General features: G+C 41.7%; 1 protein-coding gene across 2 annotated transcripts in view; it reads right to left on the bottom strand.

Moving 5' to 3' along the window:
* LOC126266630 (polycomb protein eed-like) overlaps nucleotides 1-23585 on the bottom strand; it is a 75193-nt gene that overhangs the window by 50697 nt on the left and 911 nt on the right. Inside the window, exons 2-3 of one of the 2 annotated variants that reach the window (XM_049970992.1) lie at nucleotides 2570-2731; nucleotides 410-555 (exon numbers count right to left, since the gene is read on the bottom strand). In XM_049970992.1, the coding sequence (XP_049826949.1) occupies nucleotides 410-555; nucleotides 2570-2731 (308 nt within the window). The remainder of the gene's footprint in view (nucleotides 1-409; nucleotides 556-2569; nucleotides 2732-23585) is intronic. The other variant, XM_049971002.1, reaches the window with a different exon arrangement.

Here is a 23585-nt window from a genome sequence, read left to right as displayed (position 1 = left end):
TTTAAGAAGTAATTCCTGTTTCTTTTGTGTAATATTAACACAAAAGAGTTGTTTTAGTCACACGTCGGAGGCTACATGGTACATAACTATCCAATCTATACGAGAGAAATAAGGTAAAGAAAGTATCAAAGGACACCATAGTAATAAATGGGCAAAAAGAAAAATATAAAGGAGTACCACAGCGCCTCAGTCCAGCACAAAATATTAATCTGCCAGGAAACTTCAAAACGCCACACACTCTAAGCTGTAGAGAGAAAGCTTCATTTTGAAAACATATTCCATACTGCATCTGCTAACAGTTGTTATTTTTTATTATTCAATGCAAATTCTTCACTTTAGAACAATACAATTAGAACACTATTTTATTTACTGAAGAAAGCAGCGAGCAATGTGTAAATATGTCACTCACGAAAATTTGTACTGAAGTTTCATATTGTTAATTTTTTGTTGAATTTTCTTCCTACCACGTCGACCTTTTCTACCTCTATTGGTAGGAGTTTCACTGCGTGATGTGTTATCTGTGGTTGAAGTACTTCCTACACTTGATGTTTCATCCTGAAAAATTAGAAATTAATTGTTAAAAATATTGTAACAATAACCATATTATAGTAAACAGTCAGAATGCACGCCTATGTACTGACAAATTTTAGTAGCTTTTTATTAATGCAAACATTATACTACTAAATGCATAAGAAGCCACAACTGTGCTGGTCCAGAAGTAATGCTGACACCTGCCACTCATCAGCAGTACTCACCTACCAACCAAGCCATCTAAGTAATATGCCTGACAGACAAATTCGAAACTTCAACCTTCCACTGTCTCCTCTCCATTGCTTCCTAATTCCACATTACCATGACACTACGAAATTAGTACCTCCAGAAAAATTAATATAACACATAGTTTAGATACAGCACAGCCTTGGTATTCACCAGATATGAAAACTGCGATTTGGATGGTAGAACAGATTTCAAATCTTGGACAAATACAACTCCATGTTTGTAACTGCAGCCACTTCATTTTAAAGTGTATCAATTCATTACCAGCCAATCCAACAGTTTGAACTTTTCATACATAATCACACAAATATGAACATGTTAGACATGTTGTCCCTTTTAACATCCCATCCAGACATAATAGCAATGTGGGATCATATACAGGCATATGAACACCAATAACGTAACTATATTGTTCAGCCCACAGTGACTTAATACCATTCATGCCACATGCACCCATATCTTAGTTGTACTATTTATAAATTTTTAACAAGTGACACATGCCACAGGTTTTTTTTTTTTTTTTTTTTCCCCCTAATGATACTATATCTGAACCATTATAATAAGGAACAATCAAACAGTAACATCAAGGACATCAGTCCCTTTTTCCTTTCATAATAAAAGCTGAAGGTTTACAAGAGTAGAAAAACTTTAACTTCTGCATCATCTGAGGCACAAAAGAAGGTAAGCTTTAAGGGGGAAAAAAGCCATAAAAACTAATACAATACAGTAGGATGAGGGACAAGCACCAGTTGAAAACAGCCGGAGACCCCTCCCCCTGTTACCTTGTAGCAAGTTGTCAGCTCCTTCATCCAACTGACAGCCCCCCTTTCACTGTCTAATGTAGGCAGAATGTTAATGAAATGGTAAAAAGTAAAATAACTAAAATAAAAGTGAGGATGAATACAAAAGCATAAAACATTGACAAGGGCTTGTGTCAGAATGGTGATCTGTTCCTTACCAACTAGACAACTATCTGAATCTAGTGATCATATAGGAAGTGTGGCAAGAAGAAGAGCAGAATAAAATGGTCACAAAATAAAATATTATCAGGTAAGGAAGGTGCACAGGCAAGAAGCTGCTGGAGATACGCAGGGTCCTGTAACAAGAGGTCAGCTCACTTAACCGAATGGCAAACCTCCAGTTGCTGTAGAATTCTGAAGTCACAGAATGGTAAAACTGAAATGACAAATAACTATGAAAGCACAGACAAGTATAGAAGCACAGACAAGTATAGAAGCACAGACAAGTATAGAAGCACAGACAAGTATAGAAGCACAGACAAGTATAGAAGCACAGACAAGTATAAAAAGACCATGAGACTGGCCCAGGCACTGTTCACAAGTGGCTAGGCAGCCAGTTCAGTCTTCAGTAGTTTCATTTGTGGTGTAGATTAAAACAGAAGGTAAAGTGGAGGCAAAACAACTGTTGAAATGTGATGAAATACTGTGAAGTGACTGAGGAGCACTACACAGAATCAGCCTGAGTCACCTGCGATGAGTCCTCCAGTAGTAGGCCAACTTCTGCTCTCGACTGGCAGTTCGCTGGTCACTGCAGATTCTAGCAGAATGGTAAAAAGAGATGATGGGACCATGATGACAACTGAGGTTATATTAACCAATCTCTTGAATAAAAAATAAAAGCAGATATACTTTTAGGACATTACCACCTACCAGCAGAGGCAACGAGTCTTCAAGTGTTAGTGTTCACCTAAAAGTAGCAAAGTCTGATCACTCTGACAGGGTATACGACACTGATAGCAGGGTGTCACAACAATGGGAAGGTTTGCTCTCACCTGAAGATGTAGCACAAGCCGTACAGGTGTGGCCAAAGTAGATGCCAGCAAAATATAATACATTCCCTTTGGGAAGGACAAAAGGATGATAATTAGGCTGTGGAATCTTTTCTTGCTCATATTGTCCATACAGTGCCATTGCCCATTCCAAGCCTCCAAAAGCTGAAAAAAAAACCACGCTGACTGCAAGCTGGATGCCAGTATTCCCATCTTACCAGCTTCCTTTGTTAACTTATCAGTAAAGCTGGTTTCCTGAAATATCAATGAGAAGGTCTACATGGAAGTAATCAGGTCCCAGTACTGCGAAAGTCACAAAGAAGACGACATGTACTGTTCAAAGTGAAGGCTTCCTGGGGTAGCATCTGTTTATGGTCTGTAGGTAGGGAATTCTCGTGAGCTGAAGTGCAGGAACAACAAAGCACTTTGTCAATGGCCTCAATTTTTGCTGTAAAAATACTACCCCCATATGTTAGAAGTGTTGTTCATGACTCCACGAATGTGTGAAGATATAGCCAGTATCACCATCAACCTTCAGAGCTGTCAGAATACACAGTGGTGACAGAAGCCATGCGATACCTCCCTTTCATCATGTCTGACCTGCTATTGCCAGGTGTTGTGCAACAATGCAACATGGTTTGGACTCAACAATTTGTAAGTCCACCGCACAAATATTTAACCATGCTGTCTCTACTCCACTTCATGGTTAGTCTGGACTGTCTTCGTTCTGACCACCTTCCTCCACTGAACCCTATTATCGAGTCATATTTGCAACTCGCTCCATAATCGCAGAATATTCCCGGTGCAGGATTTTGTGCATGAGCTGACCTATCCATTATGTCCTGTAAATGTTCTATGGGATCACATTGGGTGAGCTTGGTGGCCAAATCATTTGTTTGAATTGTTCAGAATGTTTCCAAACCAAACGTGAACAATTGTGGCAAGGTGACATGGTGCATTGTCATCCATAAAAACACCATTGTTGTTTGAGAACATGATGTCCACAAATGGCTGCAAATGGTAAGCAACTACCCTAACTTACCCATTTTCCCGTCATTTGGACCAGAGGACCTAATACATTCCACGAAAACTTAGCTGACACCATCATGGAGCCACCATCACCTTGCACAATGCCTTAACAACTTGGGTCCAGGGCTTCATGGGGCATGCACCACACTTTAACCCTACTATCAGCTCCTACCCACTGAAATCAGTGCTCATATGATCAGACCGCAGTTTTCCAGTCTATGGTCCAACCCATATGGTTACGAGCCCAGGTGAGAGGCACTGCAGATGACGTCGCATCTGTCGTCTGCTACCATACACCATTAACACCTAATTCCCTATAATGTATGAATGTCTTCACTCTAGATAAAAATTGGGGGAAGGGGGGGGGGGGGGGAGAGGAGGATGTGTTAGTCACCATGCTTGCAAAGTTTATTGTCATTTGAAGTGGATGTGAGTATACATATCTCGTGGTTCAAAATATAAAAAATGGAGTAAGGTTTAGTTCTGCTGTATCTTTCTTTTCTTCTTTAAAATGAGGAGGGGAACATAGCTCTCCACAGTTGATACATATTGACAGTTGGTTGCAGGGAATATTCTCATGCAATTCCCACCACAATCTCCACAAGTCAGTTATTTTGTGTAAGGAGATATACCCAAAACACATTCATTTAAAATGCCAAATGGAGAGCAGAAAATATGGCTCTACATTACATTGGTTTACCACTGCTATTACCTTTCAGGTAATACATCACATCCAGAAGCTAAATTAAAAGCAACAGTATCCAACTTATATTTTGGCCCCATCAGGTATGGCTACAAAAATGGACACCCATTCACTCCAGGTTTGTACGCAGTTCATTTGTCTGCAATGTGAGGTTGCTGTCATGCACTAGACCCTGTGTAAGTGGATGCAGAAACTGTTAGAATTTGCTTAGGTATTAGTGGGTGAAAAATGGTCAGATACAAGATGGCCACTCCCCCTTCTAGGAATTCCACACAATAACACACATACATCTTCCTAGATGGCACATCCACTGAGAGGGGCAGTCATAAAGTTTTAATTATTACCTCAAAAAAGTTAGTTTTTTACACACTGAAAGGTAGCAGCACTGCAACGTTAATAGGCACACACACAAAAGGTACAGTGCTTGGCTATCTTTCAGAATGCACATCCTTTTTCTAACTATACACACACACACACACACACACACACACACACACACACACAATACAGGATGGAAGGTCGCAAGTGACCTTAGTTTAGGCAAGGAAGGTTACAGGAGCAAAGGATATGCTGTAATACAGGAGAAAAGGATGTGCTGTAAGGATAGCTCCAGTCTGCACAGGTCAGAAAAGGTGGTGGTGGTGGCGGGAAGGATCCAGAAGGCACAGGTTGGGAACCAGTCATTGAAATCTCACACACTGTGCTCTGCTGCATGTTGTGCCACTGGCTGGTCAACCTCGTTTTTGGCAAAAGTTTGGTGGTGGCCACTCATTCTAGTTGACAGCTTGTTGGTTGTCATACCAATGTAAAATGCTGTGCAGTGTTTGCAGCAGAGCTGGTATCTAACATGGCTGCTTGCCATTAACAGGCCAGGCCTCTGACAGGGTAGGATAACCCTGTGACAGGACTATAGTAGGTGATGCTAGGTGGGTGGATTGGGCAGGTGCATCTGGGTCTTCCATAGGGCAGGGGAATCCCTGTGAGAGTGTCATAGGGATGGACTAGGAAATTGCAGAAGCTGGGTGAGTAGCACAATGTCACTTTGGGAGGGGTTGGAATTACCTTGGGTAGGATGTCCCTCATTTTAGGGCATGATGATACATAACCAAAGTCTGATGCAGGGCATGATTCAGCCACATCAGTCCAGGGCCTATTGGGTCACAATGGTGGGTGGGGGGAGGCGGGGGGGTGCTTCTCTGTGGTTGGTTCTTTGTAAGGCCTTCAGCGTACTGGGTAAGAGAGTTCTCATGACTACACATGTGCTAGGCTGTATAGGAGGGATCTTTTGGTGTGGAAGGGGTGCCAATGCCAAAGTGCAGGTAATATTGATGATTGGTGGGTTTGGCGTGGACTGAGGTGTGGAGGGAGCTATCTGAGGGGAGGAGACCGACATCTATGAACGTGGGATGACGGGTGGGGGAAGACCAGCTGAAGTGGATGGGAGAGATGGTGTTGAGGAAGAATGAGTATAAGGAATCCTGGCCTTGGGTCCAGACTATAAAGATGTCAGCAATACACTTGAACCAGACCAGGGGTTTTGGGTTTTGGGAAGCTAGGAATGTTTCCTCTAGATGGCCCAGAAGAGGTTGACACAGGAGGGCACCATCCAAGTGCCCACAGCTGTACCACAAATTTGTTTGCATACCTTCCCTTCAAAGGTGACATAGTTATGGGTTAGGAAGTAGTTGGTTAGGTGTACGAGGAACGAAGTGGTGGGTTTGGAATCTGCAGGGCATTGTGAGAGGTAATGTTTAACTGTGGCAAAGCCACGGGCATGAGCGATGTTGGTGTATAGTAAGGTTGCATCAACAGTGACAAGTAGGGATCTGGCAGGTAAGGGTGTGGGGATAGTGGAGAGTTGTCACTAACTAGGCACATTGTGATGCCCATAATTGATAGGTTTCTAGATTTTGGGGAGCATGTAGAAGGTGGGTGTGCGGGTTGTTGTTGGGGCAAGTAGAGAGATGGATTCAGGGGAGAGGTTCTGAAAAGGGCCTAAGGATTTCAGCAGGGATTGGGTATTATGTTGGACTTCTGGGATGGGGTCACTCTGGCATAACTCGCAGGTGGAGCTGTAGGACAAGTGACAGAGGACTTCTGCCAGGTAGTCTCTCTGGTTCATCACAACGGTGGTGGAACCTTTGTCTGCTAGGATGACGATACAGTCAGGATCCATTTTTAAGTTGTGTACAGCAGTCCTTACTTCTGTTGAAAGGTTGTTCTCATTAGGAAGGGAACTGAGGAAGGATGGTGGGGCCATGTTGGAAGTTAAGAATCCTGGAAGGTGACCTTGACTGGTCAGGAGGGACTGTGGGAGTGTCATTGTTGGATGGTGGTCTGAACAGGGACAGGAAGAGTTCAATGTTGTGACTGGATTGGCTTTGGTTAGAGGGGTTAGTGACAAAGACATGCTTCCACTATAGGGAATACGAGGAGTAGGTCTTTCACAAGTTTTAACATGGTTAAACCTGAGTGTAGGACTGAATGTGCGGCCTTTGGATAGAATGGAAACTTCTCTGGGGCTGACGAGTTTGGTGGCGAGGTTAACAACAGTGTTCTGGGATTGTTTCGGCTATAGATTTTGTGGAGTGTTGGCAGGGGGTTTTCGATGATGCTCTAGATCACAAAGGTCAGCTAGGCAGGGTCCTGGTGCAATGAAGGATTAACAAGAAGGAACGCTGCAGGTAGGATAGAGGTAGGACAATGGTGCCCCAAGGTGGGAGTAGGATGTCAGCAGGCTTGTGGATGTGGTATTTGGAATTTCCTTCTAGCTGTTTGAGTCCCATGATTTCAGTTTGGGTGATGAGGTGTATGTAGTTGTGATTGCATAGCAATAGTATTTTGCAGTGCGAGTGGAGGCAGTTGAGGGATGCAAGTGACATAGAGATGTTTTTGTGTAGAACGAGGTTTGTGTAGCAAATGGAGTGGCAGAATCTGAAAAAATAAAGATCATTGTGGAAGGAGGGGTGTAATCCAGGGAGACAGGCGTTTGTGTGTGTGCTTTTGTGTTTGCATGCATGTGCAAGTTATTCCTACAGCAAGAAAAAGCAAGTGCTTTTCGAAAGCTACTCAAGTTCCTCCTTTTTGTTTGCGTGCCTATTGATGACACAGCACTTCTGTCTTTTGGTGTCAGTACCTTTATTTTTAAACAACTTTTAACTTTCAACCAGAACTTTCCATATATTATACTGCCTAGTGGCTTCCTTCCATCCAAACCTCATGTCATCTGTCCTTCATTACTGTTTGCTTTATTCAGCTCCGCTCTATTGTTTGTCGGTTTTCTTCTGTTACTTCTTTTCCCTCTCGCATTTATGACATAAACCATAACGGTCGCGACAAACATGGTCGCACCTGACTTTTGTCACACCCTGTAGTATTGGCCACATCCGTTATGGCAGACACCCCCAAAGGGGCTCAGCATTCGTTTGCTGAGTACAAGCTTGGTGTCCACAGAATTCCTGAGCTGGGGACTTCTAAGAGCTGTCAGTCCCCTGTCACTGTAAGCTCGGGGCATGCTTCAGCGAACACCGTAAGGCACAGTGGTGGAATGTGGTATTGTTGTTGTTGTCTTCAGTCCTGAGACTGGTTTGATGCAGCTCTCCATGCTACTCTATCCTGTGCAAGCTGCTTCATCTCCCAGTACCTACTGCAACCTACATCCTTCTGAATCTGCTTAGTGTACTCATCTCTCGGTCTCCCTCTACGATTTTTACCCTCCACGCTGCCCTCCAATGCTAAATTTGTGATCCCTTGATGCCTCAAAACATGTCCTACCAACCGATCCCTTCTTCTAGTCAAGTTGTGCCACAAACTTCTCTTCTCCCCAATCCTATTCAATACCTCCTCATTAGTTACGTGATCTATCCACCTTATCTTCAGTATTCTTCTGTAGCACCACATTTCGAAAGCTTCTATTCTCTTCTTGTCCAAACTAGTTATCGTCCATGTTTCACTTCCATACATGGCTACACTCCAAACAAATACTTTCAGAAACGACTTCCTGATACATAAATCTATATTCGATGTTAACAAATTTCTCTTCTTCAGAAACGCTTTCCTTGCCATTGCCAGTCTACATTTTATATCCTCTCTACTTCGACCATCATCAGTTATTTTACTTCCTAAATAGCAAAACTCCTTTACTACTTTAAGTGTCTCATTTCCTAATCTAATTCCCTCAGCATCACCCGATTTAATTTGACTACATTCCATTATCCTCGTTTTGCTTTTGTTAATGTTCATCTTATATCCTCCTTTCAAGACACTGTCCATTCCGTTCAACTGCTCTTCCAAGTCCTTTGCCGTCTCTGACAGAATTACAATGTCATCGGCGAACCTCAAAGTTTTTACTTCGTCTCCATGAATTTTAATACCTACTCCAAATTTTTCTTTTGTTTCCTTTACTGCTTGCTCAATACACAGATTGAATAACATCGGGGAGAGGCTACAACCCTGTCTCACTCCTTTCCCAACCACTGCTTCCCTTTCATGCCCCTCGACTCTTATTACTGCCATCTGGTTTCTGTACAAATTATAAATAGCCTTTCGCTCCCTGTATTTTACCCCTGCCACCTTTAGAATTTGAAAAAGAGTATTCCAGTCAACATTGTCAAAAGCTTTCTCTAAGTCTACAAATGCTAGAAACGTAGGTTTGCCTTTTCTTAATCTTTCTTCTAAGATAAGTCGTAAGGTCAGTATTGCCTCACGTGTTCCAACATTTCGACGGAATCCAAACTGATCCTCCCCGAGGTCTGCATCTACCAGTTTTTCCATTCGTCTGTAAAGAATTCGCGTTAGTATTTTGCAGCCGTGGCTTATTAAACTGATAGTTCGGTAATTTTCACATCTGTCAGCACCTGCTTTCTTTGGGATTGGAATTATTATATTCTTCTTGAAGTCTGAGGGTATTTCGCCTGTCTCATACATCTTGCTCACCAGCTGGTAGAGTTTTGTCATGACTGGCTCTCCCAAGGCCGTCAGTAGTTCTAATGGAATGTTGTCTACTCCGGGGGCCTTGTTTCGACTCAGGTCTTTCAGTGCTCTGTCAAACTCTTCACGCAGTATCGTATCTCCCATTTCGTCTTCATCTACATCCTCTTCTATTTCCATAATATTGTCCTCAAGTACATCGCCCTTGTATAAGCCTTCTATATACTCCTTCCACCTTTCTGCCTTCCCTTCTTTGCTTAGAACTGGGCTGCCATCTGAGCTCTTGATATTCATACACGTGGTTCTCTTCTCTCCAAAGGTCTCTTTAATTTTCCTGTAGGCAGTATCTATCTTACCCCTAGTGAGATAAGCTTCTACATCCTTACATTTGTCCTCTAGCCATCCCTGTTTAGCCATTTTGCTCTTCCTGTCGATCTCATTTTTGAGACGTTTGTATTCCTTTTTGCCTGCTTCATTTACTGCATTTTTATATTTTCTCCTTTCATCAATTAAATTCAATATTTCTTCTGTTACCCAAGGATTTCTAGCAGCCCTCGTCTTTGTACCTACTTTATCCTCTGCTGCCTTCACTACTACATCCCTCAGAGCTACCCATTCTTCTTCTACTGTATTTCTTTCCCCTATTCCTGTCAATTGTTCCCTTATGCTCTCTCTGAAACTCTGTACAACCTCTGGTTCTTTCAGTTTATCCAGGTCCCATCTCCTTAATTTCTCACATTTTTGCAGTTTCTTCAGTTTTAATCTACAGGTCATAACCAATAGATTGTGGTCAGAGTCCACATCTGCCCCTGGAAATGTCTTACAACTTAAAACCTGGTTCCTAAATCTCTGTCTTACCATTATATAATCTATCTGATACCTTTTAGTATCTCCAGGGTTCTTCCACGTATACAACCTTCTTTCATGATTCTTAAACCAAGTGTTAGCTATGATTAAGTTGTGCTCTGTGCAAAATTCTACTAGGCGGCTTCCTCTTTCATTTCTTAGCCCCAATCCATATTCACCTACGATGTTTCCTTCTCTCCCTTTTCCTACACTCGAATTCCAGTCACCCATTACTATTAAATTTTCGTCTCCCTTCACTATCTGAATAATTTCTTTTATTTCATCGTACATTTCTTCAATTTCATCATCATCTGCAGAGCTAGTTGGCATATAAACTTGTACTACTGTAGTAGGTGTGGGCTTCGTATCTATCTTGGCCACAATAATGCGTTCACTATGCTGTTTGTAGTAGCTTACCCGCATTCCTATTTTCCTATTCATTATTAAACCTACTCCTGCATTACCCCTATTTGATTTTGTGTTTACAACCCTGTAGTCACCTGACCAGAAGTCTTGTTCCTCCTGCCACCGAACCTCACTAATTCCCACTATATCTAACTTTAACCTATCCATTTCCCTTTTTAAATTTTCTAACCTACCTGCCCGATTAAGGGATCTGACATTCCATGCTCCGATCCGTAGAATGCCAGTTTTCTTTCTCCTGATAACGACATCCTCGTGAGTAGTCCCCGCCCGGAGATCCGAATGGGGGACTATTTTACCTCCGGAATATTTTACCCAAGAGGATGCCATCATCATTTAATCATACAGTAAAGCTGCATGTCTTCGGGAAAAATTACGGCTGTAGTTTCCCCTTGCTTTCAGCCGTTCGCAGTACCAGCACAGCAAGGCCGTTTTGGTTAATGTTGCAAGGCCAGATCAGTCAATCATCCAGACTGTTGCCCCTGCAACTACTGAAAAGGCTGCTGCCCCTCTTCAGGAACCACACGTTTGTCTGGCCTCTCAACAGATACCCCTCCGTTGTGGTTGCACCTACGGTACGGCCATCTGTATCGCTGAGGCACGCAAGCCTCCCCACCAACGGCAAGGTCCATGGTTCATGGGGGTATGTCTCAGGGAAAGTGGGATCTTGGCTTGACTGGCTGGATCGCGAGAATGGAATAAACTCTATTAAAAAAAATAAAAACCTTCAATCTCAAGGTGTGCTGCACACATGATGCATGGCTGCTGGTATAGGGCAGTCATTAGTGGGCAACCTCTGGGGAACATGCTGCACCTCAGCTGTATAAGGCTTACTCAGGCTCTGTCTGAGTGGACCCTTATTTCCCTAGCCGCACATATGATCGAAATGGAACCTTTGAAATCATCATATTCTCTCCTCCCATTCATCCAAGAGAATGAGAGGGGCTAGTCCTCCTGATAATAAGAATACTTTGGACTTCTGTAACAGGGCTCATCAAGTCATGAATAATAACGTGTTTTTGGTGATAAAAAGGAGGGAGAGGAGATTTGAAAATGTGTCCTCCATCTGTATCCATAAGGGTTTTCAGATTCTGCCACTCCATTTGCCACACAAACCTGGTTCTACAAAAAACATCTCCTTGACGCATGCATCCCTCAACTGCCTCCGCCCGCTCCGTAAAATACTGTTACTATGCAACCACAACTACATACACCTCATCACCCAAACTGGAATCATGACACTCAAATAGCTAGAAGAAAATTCCAAATACCACCTCCACAAGTTATCCAGTCTGCTGACTTCCTACTCCTACTTTGGGGCACCACTATATTACCTCCACCCTACCCAAAGGGCTCATCCTCGTCAACCCTTCATAGCACCCAGACCCTGCTAGCTGGCCTCTGCATCCTACCACATCCTCCAAAACCCCCTACAAACAATATGAAACCCGGAGTCCATCAGAAGTTTCAGTCCTATCCAAAGTCCACACTAAGCCCTACTCCCATGTTAAACGATGTTGAACTTGTGACAGACCTAATCTCCTCCTCTCGTTCCCCAAAGTGGAAACACTTTTTTGCCACCAATCCCTCCAACCAAAGCCACTCCAATCCCAACATCGAACCCTGCTTGTCCCAATTCATACTGTCATCCACAGCGATCCAGCCACAATCCCTCCTAACCATCCCCAGGTCACTATCCAGGAATTCCTAACTTTAAAACCTGGCCTCACAATCCTTCCCCAGGTCCCTCCCTAATGACAATAATCTTTCCACATTAGAAGGAACTGCCATACACAACCTAAAATAGGATCTTGACCAGATCACACTCCTGGTAGACAAAGGTTCCATCACTGTTGTGATGAACAGGGAAAAAAATGGAAATGAGGAGGGACTACCTGGCAGAAGGCCTCCGCTAGTTGTCCACCAGCTCCAGCTGTAAGTTCTGTCAAGAGTGACCCCATCCGACATGTATAACATAACCTCCAATTCCTGCTGAAATCATTAGGCCCTTCTCAGAACTTCTCCATTGAATCCATCTCTCTACTCACCCCAACAACAAAGCACACCCACTTTCTATAAGCTCCACTAAATCCACAAACCTAACAGTCCTGCATGTCCCATTGTGGCTGGTTACAGTGTCCCACTGAAAGAATCTCTGTCCTGGTTGATCAACATCCCCAACTAATTTTCCAAAACCAAGCCTCCCACATTAAAGATACCAACCACTTCCTGCGTCAGCTCTCAACCAGTGCCACACTCTTACCTCCCAGATCTCTATTCGTCATTGCTGATGCAACCTCACTATACACCAACATCGCTCATGCCCATGGCTTTGCCTTTACCTCTCCCAATGCCCTGCAGATTCCAAACCCACCACTTCATTCCTCATACACCTAACCAATTACTTCCTAACCCACAACTACGTCACCTTTGAAGGGAAGGTATGCAAACAAATTTGTGGCACAGCCGTGGGCACCTGCATGGTGCCCTCCTATGCCAACATCTTCCAGGTCCTCTAGAGGAAACATTCCTAGCTTCCCAAAACCCCAAACCCCTGATCTAGTTCAAGTGTACTGCTTACATCTTTATAATCTGGACCCAAGGCCATGATACCTTCCACAGCCTCAACACTATCTCCCCCATTCGTTTCACCTGGTGCTCCTCCACCCATCATCCCACATTCCTAAATGTCTATCTCTTTCTCTCAGACAGCTCCATCCACACCTTGGTTCACATCGAAGCCACCAATCACCAACAGTACTTTCATTTCGACAGCTGCCACTCTTTCCACACCAAAAAAATCCCTGCCATACAGCCTGGTCATCCTTGGTAGACACATCTGCAGTGATAAGAACTCCCTCACTCAGTATGCTGAAGGCCTCACAAAGGTCTTCACAGACAGGCAATACCCTTCAGACCTAACTCACAAACAGATTTCCCGCCTCATATACTCATAAATACCCAATTCTCACATCCACTCCTAGAACCAACCCAAACAAGCAGCTTCCTTGTCACCCAATACTACCCTGGACTGGACTGACTGAACCACATCCTTTGTTAAGCTTTGATTATCTATCATCATGCTCTGAAATGAGGGACGTCCTACCCAAAATACTTCCAACCCCATCCAAAATGGTATTCTGCTGCCCATCCAACCTGCATAACATCCTAGACCATCCCTATGCAATTCGATCATATCCCTATGGAAAACTCAGATGCAAGATCTGTCCAATCCACTCACCCAGCACCACTTACTCTATTCCTGTAACAGGCTTGTCATACACCACCACGGGCTGTCCCACCCGTGAAAGCAGCCATGTCGTATACCGGCTCTGCTGCAACCCCATCACAGCAATTTACATTGGTATGACAACCAACCAGCTATCAACTAAGATGAGTGGCCACCTCCAAACTGTTGCCAAAAGCAAGGTGGACCATCCAGTGGCATAATATGCACAATTTCAATGGCCGATTCACGACCAATGTCATCTGGATCCTCCGCACCACCACCAGCTTTTCGACAGCTGTGTAGACAGGAGCTAGCCTTACACCACACCTGTCACTCCTGTAACCTTCCTGGCCTAAACCTAAGGCAACTAGCTGCCCCCACCCTCCCCCCACCACCCAATAGTGTGTACACCATTCCCTGCTCAGTACCCCCAGCTCAATTTGTGTCCCCACATTAGCTAGTTGTGTGCTGTCATCTCACGCCTTAGTCTATGAAATCGCATGCCCCATTATCTGCCACCTGCCTCTTCTACCGACACACCCCTAGCTAGCCCACAGATGGCTCCTCGATCTCCGAAGTGCCACTAAATGCTTCTCCCCCCACCCCTCCTTGCCTCCCGCCTCTCTTCATCCATCCCTCAGCTCACCCCCCCCCCCCTACACATCACCCCAGGACCCTCACTGTGGGCCAGTAAGGAGCTGGCAGTTGACTGAGCACAATGTCAGGAGACCGGTGTGTGTGTGTGTGTGTGTGTGTGTGTGTGTGTGTGTGTAAGTATATTCTGATAGCCGTGCTCTGGACCTTTCTTCTGTATGCCTGTTAGATGATACAGTGCTTCTGCTTTTTGGTGAGTCGTCTCCTTTATTCCCAAACAAGGAACAATGCTGCAACAATCTGTGCAGAGTTGGTGGAAGTGCACAGAACAACTCACCATCATATGACTTAGTGGTTAGGTGGTACAGTGCTTCCAGTGTGGCCAATAAAGTGTGAATGAAGAAAAAACTAGGGGGAAGACCATCTCTCAGTGGAAAACCAAGACTCCCAGGAGAAGTGGAGGAACTGGTGCTGGAAAAATTGAGAAACAGCCATGCGTCAGTTTTCAACGCACTGCAGAACATTTTAAACATGATAAATGTTGCCCCTATGCCTGGTTCCATGAGCACTTGCACCAATTTAAAGATCCTGCCAGACTGAGGCAGCAGCAGAAATATTTCAGCCATTTCTGGACAATCCTGAGGACTTCATTAACCGCCTGTTCAACATGGACAAATCCTGGGTGTATCACTATTCCCTTGGGACAAGGGAGCAAAGCGAACGGTGAAAGTATGTCAATTCACCAGTGCTGAAAAAGGTGAAGACCCAACCACTATTGAGTAAAGTGATGTCTAGCTTTCTTTTTCTCTCTCGCACAGAAGGCTGTCAAGGTGAAGAGTCGTGCAACCCTGCCCAAAGGTGTGGATTTTGTTCCACGAAATCGCCCCAGCTCAAATTTTGCTTCACCTCCTGTATTCTCCTGAAATACCTCCCATAGACTCCTTCCGCTTTCCTTGCATAAAGAAACCATTGCATGGCAAGCATTTTCAAAATTACAATGAGATGATTTCTGAGATGGAAGGTTTTGCAAATAGCTTAAATGCAGCCTTCTACAACCAATGTCTACACCAAATCATCCATTACTGGCAAAAATATAGGACACTGAAAGATGAACATTTGGACAACTAACACTATCACACAGTTTTGTGGTTGCTGCTTGAGTTTTTTGAGGTTATAATTTTATGACTACCCCTTGTAAAAATCATCTGTTTATATAAGAGTAACTGATGTTGATATAAATCTGAAAAATTGCTAACCAGGCTTATGCACTTCTTTTCTATGAAAGGAAGTCCATTATAACACTAGTATACTCTCTCTCCACACACACACACACACACACACACACACACACACACACACAAAAAAAAAAAATAGTCTTGCCAGTGCTACTAAACTGTAGTTCCCTCACATCCATGCCAAACATGATTGTTTCGCCTGCAAAAAAGGGTCATCGTAATAATAAGCGTGTTCTTCGTCTTTCTCCTTTTCTGACCGAGTGATATCGGAATTCATTAGAGCAATTCACTGGTTCTTTCAGGCAGATACCCAGAAGGCCCCAGGAAGAAACTGAACCCTCAAGACCAGTGCTGCGTTGTTTGGCAACTCTATATCTGTTTCACAATTGTTATTTTCAGTTGCGCTTTCACCTTTTATTTAATGCTCTGGTACACAAAACTGTCTTGCTTGACATCCTGCTGAAGCAATATGTTAAATTCCAGATGGCAACATTTGTACGCTTTTCAGACAGCATGGGGCACAGTTTGTGGGCATTCCTGAAGTTGCATTTGTATTCAATGGTGTTATACTTCTCCATAGGTTTTTTAAGAGCATGATAAATTTTGTCACACGGGTGGAGGCTGCAGTGCATTTGTAACACAACAGGGATATTTTTGATGTTTTCTCGAGTTATGGTACTACTCACATTACTCTAGTGCAACTGAATCATATCTGCTAGGTTGGCAACATTGTTTTGTCACAATAAAGCATCTTCTCACAATCTTATATGACAGTGTTATGCAACTGAATCACTGGTATTTAAGATAAAGTTTATTGCGCATACAAATACTAAAAGATTAATGAGGACATCATCAAAGAGGTCATCCCAGAACAGTGCACGAAGTTGCTTTTCTCACCAACACGCTATCTTTTCCTTTAACTACATCTAAAAGGCATCAGATAGATTATATAATGGTAAGACAGAGATTTAGGAACCAGGTTTTAAATTGTAAAACATTACCAGGGGCAGATGTGGACTCTGACCACAATCTATTGGTTATGACCTGTAGATTAAAACTGAAGAAACTGCAAAAAGGTGAGAATTTAAGGAGATGGGACCTGAATAAACTGAAAGAACCAGAGGTTGCATAGAGTTTCAGGGAGAGCATAAGGGAACAATTGATGGGAATGGGGGAAAGAAATACAGTAGAAGAAGAATGGGTAGCTCTGAGGGATGAAGTTGTGAAGGCAGCACAGGATCAAGTAGGTAAAAAGATGAGGGCTAGTAGAAATCCTTGAGTAATAGAAGAAATATTGAATTTAATTGATGAAAGGAGAAAATATAAAAATGCAATAAATGAAGCAGGCAAAAAGGAATACAAACATCTCAAAAATGAGATTGACAGGAAGTGCAAAATGGCTAAGCAGGGATGGCTAGAGGACAAATGTAAGGATGTAGAGGCTTATCTCACTAGGGGTAAGATAGATACTGCCTACAGGAAAATTAAAGAGACCTTTGGAGATAAGAGAACCACTTGTATGAACATCAAGAGCTCAGATGGAAATCCAGTTCTAAGCAAAGAAGGGAAAGCAGAAAGATGGTAGGAGTATATAGAGGGTCTATACAAGGGCGATGTACTGGAGGACAATATTATGGAAATGGAAGAGGATGTAGATGAAGATGAAATGGCAGATACGATACTGCGTGAAGAGTTTGACAGAGCACTGAAAGACCTGAGTCGAAACAAGGTCCCCGGAGTAGACAACATTCCATTGGAACTACTGACGGCCTTGGGAGAGCCAGTCCTCACAAAACTCTACCATCTGGTGAGCAAGATGTATGAAACAGGCGAAATACCCTCAGACTTCAAGAAGAATATAATTATTCCAATTCCAAAGAAAGCAGGTGTTGACAGATGTGAAAATTACCGAACTATCAGTTTAATAAGCCATAGCTGCAAAATACTAACACGAATTCTTTACAGACGAATGGAAAAACTAGTAGAAGCCGACCTGGGGGAAGATCAGTTTGGATTCCGTAGAAATACTGGAACACGTAAGGCAATACTGACCTTACGACATATCTTAGAAGAAAGATTAAGGAAAGGCAAACCTATGTTTCTATCATTTGTAGACTTAGAGAAAGCTTTTGACAACGTTGACTGGAATACTCTCTTTCAAATTCTAAAGGTGGCAGGGGTAAAATACAGGGAGCGAAAGGCTATATACAATTTGTACAGAAACCAGATGGCAGTTATAAAGGTCGAGGGACATGAAAGGGAAGCAGTGGTTGGGAAGGGAGTGAGACAGGGTTGAGCCCTCTCCCCAATGTTATTCAATCTGTATATTGAGCAAGCAGTAAAGGAAACAAAAGAAAAATTCAGAGTAGGTATTAAAATCCATGGAGAAGAAATAAAAACTTTGAGGTTCGCCGATGACATTGTGATTCTGTCAGAGACAGCAAGGGACTTGGAAGAGCAGTTGAATGGAATGGACAGTGTCTTCAGAGGAGTATGTAAGATGAATATCAACAAAAGCAAAACAAGGATAATGGAATGTAGTCGAATTAAGTCAGGTGATGCGGAGGGAATTAGATTAGGAAATGAGACAATTAAAGTAGTAAAGGAGTTTTACTATTTGGGGAGCAAAATAACTGATGATGGTCGAAGTAGATAGGATATAAAATGTAGACTGGCAATGGCAAGGAAAGCGTTTCTGAAGAAGAGAAATTTGTTAACATCTAGTATAGATTTAAGTGTCAGGAAGTCTTTTCTGGAAGTATTTGTATGGAGTGTAGCCATGTATGGAAGTGAAACATGGACGATAACTAGTTTGGACAAGAAGAGAATAGAAGCTTTTGAAATGTGGTGCTACAGAAGAATGCTGAAGATTAGATGGGTAGATCACATAACTAATGAGGAAGTATTGAAAAGGATTGGAGAGAAGAGAAGTTTGTGGCACAACTTGACCAGAAGGAGGGATCGGTTGGTAGGACATGTTCTGAGACATCAAGGGATTACCAATTTAGTATTGGAGGCAGCGAGGAGGGTAAAAATCGTAGAGGAAGACCAAGAGATGAATACACTAAGCAGATTCAGAAGGATGTAGGTTGCAGTAGGTACTGGGAGATGAAGAAGCTTGCACAGGATAGAGTAGCATGGAGAGCTGCATCAAACCAGTCTCGGGACTGAAGACCACAACAACAACACATCTTAATTATCAGTCAGGTACTGAATAGCATTCAGACAAAACCTGTACGTCAAAGACAACTGCCACACATCCTGCTTTCCCTTCCTATTCTTGCCTGTTTCCATGTTATCTTGACAAAAAACAAATGTCTTTAGTGGAATAAGGAGTAATGTGTGCATTCCTTGCTGAGCTATTTTAATGTCGGAAATGTAGCTGGTAGTGTCTGACTCATGTCTGAAGTGTTAGAAAGTAAATGGCCTGTCCAGACAAAGAACAACAAACTAGACTGATTGGTTTGGAACACCGGTGGGATTAACAGTAGTGCAGAATGGAAAGGGAAAGATATACTGAAAAGGGAAAAGGAGGTGGAAATGACCAACAGAAGGTGAACGGAAGTTAAAGAAAGACCAGAAGGGCAGAGCAACTGTGGGATGTTAAAAAACTAGGAACCAGCAACAAGTGGTGAAAATCTGGGAGGGTGAATACGAGTAAGTGGAAAGGAAAAAGGCAGATGGATGCAGAAAATGCAGACTTGTGACAAGACCAAGGACTGAAGTCGTGATAGGCAATGGTAAGGTAGGGTGAATGTACAACATAGCTGGGTCAATCCAAATGAAATGGTCCAATAACAATTAAGTTGGTTACTTCACCATTTTTAAGTAATTTAATTTTTTATGTATGATTATTACCATATAACTGAGAAGTTCAAAACAGTTTTTTAAAAAATTTTACCTTTCACCTTTACTAATGGCAGCCATTTTCGTTTGTAAGTGTGCGTTGATGTTTCAGTTTAGAGATATTAGCAAAAATATAATATCTCTGCCCTAGGTTAAGTTACAACATTGAAATGTTTTTAAAAGACTGTCCCCTACAACATTGTCTATTACACAAAATACCCTAAATTCAAAGACAACCAGTCAAAATGACCTCCAAAGTTTGGTATCCAAATTTTCAAAACTCCATTTTTTAGGCCCAAAAATAACAAACAAGGAGTGATTTATGACAACCAATACAAAAGAGTTACATGTTTGCACCTGTTTCTGTCCTTCAAACTAGTCACCAGCATTGTGTAGAACCCATTGCCAGGCATAGTATACCATCAGCAGAGCCTGTTCTGTTGATGTTGCGAATGGAGCAGTCTAAAGTTATGGTGATTCTCGTGTACGACTGTGATTGTGTTATGCTAATGCATTATTTTCCTTCACAGCAGACCGCCAACGCAAATTATTACTGTTCTTTTTTGGAGCATCACCTGCAACCAGCTTTGCAAAAGAAGTGGTGACACTTTCTGCACAACCCACCCATCATTTTGCATGACATTGCGCATGCGCATACAGCGCAAGCTGTGGCTGCTCTGTTGAGTCGATGGGACTGGGAAGTACTGTACCATCCACCATATTCCCCATACTTCAGTCCTTGTGACTTTGATTTGATTCTGAAGATGAAGGAACCAATTTGTGGCATTCGCTTCAAAACTGTTCCAGAGATTCGACAGGCAGTAGACCGCTCCATTCGCACCATCAACAGAACAGGCTCTGCTAACGGTATACTACACGTTCCACATTCCTGGCAAGAGGTTCTACACAATGCTGGTGACTACTTTGAAGGACTGGTGCAAACATGTAACTTTTTTGTATCGGTTGTGAATAAACAGTTGCCACTATAAGTTCCAACCCTCGTATACACTCAAGGACCAAGTTTTCTGTAAAAATGAATGTATGTTTTGAGTTGATAAAGTATAATCCCTATGTGTTTACACTAAATTTTAGACACACTCAAAAATCCAGTACTTCAGCTAATCGGGCACCCGCATGTGCGAGAAATGGTCGGTTTAGCAAGACTCTAGTGCATTAATTTTTGAAATGCAATCTCCTCCAGACAATTTATAGCACTGACTTGATATTTCACAGCCTGAAAGAGGTTGCTAGGGTAAAAGTTATTAATTTTCACAGTTAATGTTTGATACTGCTAAGAGCCACAACCAAACTATCAGCTGCCACATAACTGTTTATCCCCCTCCCCATCAGTAAAGCAACATACAAAACACAAAGTGTTCACCATAAAACAAGAATCCAAGTGAAACATAGCCTTTTTATGAGCAAGCAGTGGTCTTATTAACATAGGCATCTCCAACAATTCATATACAGTCAGCTAGTTAGTTAGTCACGTGTTCAATTGATCAATAGCACGGAAAACCGTTATGATGTGGAACATGTTTGTAATAAGCCTAATGACATCAGATGACCGAAATGGGCAAGTAATGTGCTGTTTTTAGTGTTTAATGTTCACAAATGCCGAACTTGTTTTTTTAAGTAGAGCGCACATTAACTGGAATTAATAGTTCTAAAAGAAAGAAAATAATGAACTACTTGTTAACACTTGCAATGGTTGTTTTCCACCAGTTAACAATGTTTTCAGAACAGGTCACACAGACTACATAATCGCATTTAAGAAACATCCCCACTTACATCCATGAAAAATAAAAAGATTTGCAGCAAATGTTACCTCACTATAGAGCACCTCTAGGTAGCTGCAAGACGTAATTTGAAAGTTATGACAAAGAACAGTAGTGACAATATGTGTTCCCCCCCCCCCCCCTCCCCCGAAGAGTATTAATCATATTGCAAATGAGTCACCACTATTAACATTTTTTTCTTACACGGAGCCTAATTTTTTTTTTTTTTTACCTTTAGTGACTTACAAGTGATAAGCAGCAATGTTAGTTGGAACACCTATGAAGTGGACTTTCATATATATTTCAACTGTCAAACTATCGAGACACCAGTGTGGATGGCATCAGTTCTGGACGAGGGGTATTCTTTTTATTAACATCTTCAAAGATATTTAAAACATGGGCATATCAGACTACAGTACGGAATTTGAGTTTTCAGTGGTGTCATAAATTTAACTATGGGTTGAACAATACTTTCATGCTGTCACAACACATTCACTGGCTTCATCAAGTCAGAAAAAAATTATCAATTTCCAACTTAGATTAGATTTCAGGCTTTGCTATAGACTGCAGCCAAAAGTTGCTTCTTTTTTTTTTTTCCTAAGAGTATTGTGAACTCACTAAATTCAATTTCCAGCATGTAACATGCTTTAAACATCAGGTAATCCATCACTTAGCTAGCAAGTTGTGCTAAAATATAACTGACTATATTTTATCCAAGAATAAAGAAACTGTTTAGGATGAGGCAGTCATAAACAAGTTAGACTTTCAAAAGACAATAGGGATATTCAGATGCAGATCGAAAGTACATCAAGACTCATCAGGCAAAATATTAGAAACGTACAGTATCAGAATTTACTTAAGAATACAAAGGTTCACTAGATATATTCAAGCAATGAATATAGCATCTACAACATTAAGGATATACAGACATACAAGAAACTGGCAATTATTGAATAAACATACTTAAGGCAACAAATGATGTTACATGTACAAATAAAGCAAAAAGATAATCTCAAACAGACTATGGCAACTACTGATAATAGAGAGACGAGAACTTAAGAAACTGATACTAGGAACATCAAAGAATAATCCGAATTATCCAAAATACTTTGGAAATGTCTTCAAGAGGATGCAAGATGATACACTGAAAATTTTATAAGATTAACTACTCAAAATGATAAAAGTATGAAGAAAAGTAAACAGAAACTTAGGTAGGGCCTAGATCTTAAGTTTCATTGGTCAATATGGCACTAACAGAAAGGAAACAATATAAGTACTTAACTATCTCTGTAAATGTTGGCATAATTTAAGAGAGAATCAGATCAGAGAGAGCTGAAAATGAAAATAATTTTACATAAAGCCATTTGACACATAAATACAAAAACAGCACAAGATGATGGTTCAATACTACCGATAAAAGCTGAAAAAAAGTATGTCAGAACTTGTAATTTATTTTACAAACTATAGATACATCTGCATCCTCTCCACTATTTACAAGATATTCACTAAAATTGTCAATATCACAGAAAAAAACATAGTAACTTAATCAGACAGATGAACCGGCAAGCTTCAAAAGTCGCTTTAGAACAAATTGGCTACAATAACAAGATTGTAATAGTCAGTAATAAATATGAAAATTATCGATTTGAGATTCATAATTTTTGGAAAGTTCTTTAATGAATAACCCTTGAAAAACAGGGCACTGATTCAACATGTGTTGGGAAAATACATAATCTGAGGTTATAGCTCCCATTACACTTTACCAGGATATTGTGGAATTAAGAATTGAGAGAGGTGTCGTCGCCAAAGTGTTCTCAGCAATACAAAAGGAAATTCACATGCCCTTAAATTGGGAAATTTAAGGAGCAGTATGCTTTAATAGAATACTTACAAACCATGTTCATTTTTGTAAAGTCACTACCATTCGTCTCGGCTGAAGATAAACAACAGTTAATTGAAGTACTTAATACGGGCATTTTACTAGCCCTGAAAATCAACTACAATCACACTATAAAAAAATAACACACTGAGTAAAAGATTTTACAAGTTCATAATGAAATCATGTAACTTGTTCATGAGGTATTTGGTGCGTGTGAAGACGACTGGATGGGCAGTAAAGAAAATAATCACAAGATTAAAAAATGGCTTGGAATTTGTATGTAGTGGCGAAAAAAATTGGTGAACTGAGTGTTATTCCGCAAGGTATGAAGATACGAATATTGGCAAGTACTTGAGGTGTGTTGTTTAACAAGGTATGATGATATGTATATCGGCAATCACTTGACATGACAGGAAAACAGTGGATTTGGAAACAGACTAGCAAAAGACATCATTGTGACAGTAATTACAATGAAATGGAGGTGGCCCAAACATTTAGCCTGGGCCTGTACAAGACGTCGAACTGTTA

Source organism: Schistocerca gregaria, chromosome 1, assembly GCF_023897955.1.
Source record: "Schistocerca gregaria isolate iqSchGreg1 chromosome 1, iqSchGreg1.2, whole genome shotgun sequence".
NCBI classification, from domain to species: domain Eukaryota; kingdom Metazoa; phylum Arthropoda; class Insecta; order Orthoptera; family Acrididae; genus Schistocerca; species Schistocerca gregaria.
This window is presented reverse-complemented; position numbering and strand designations above follow the sequence as displayed.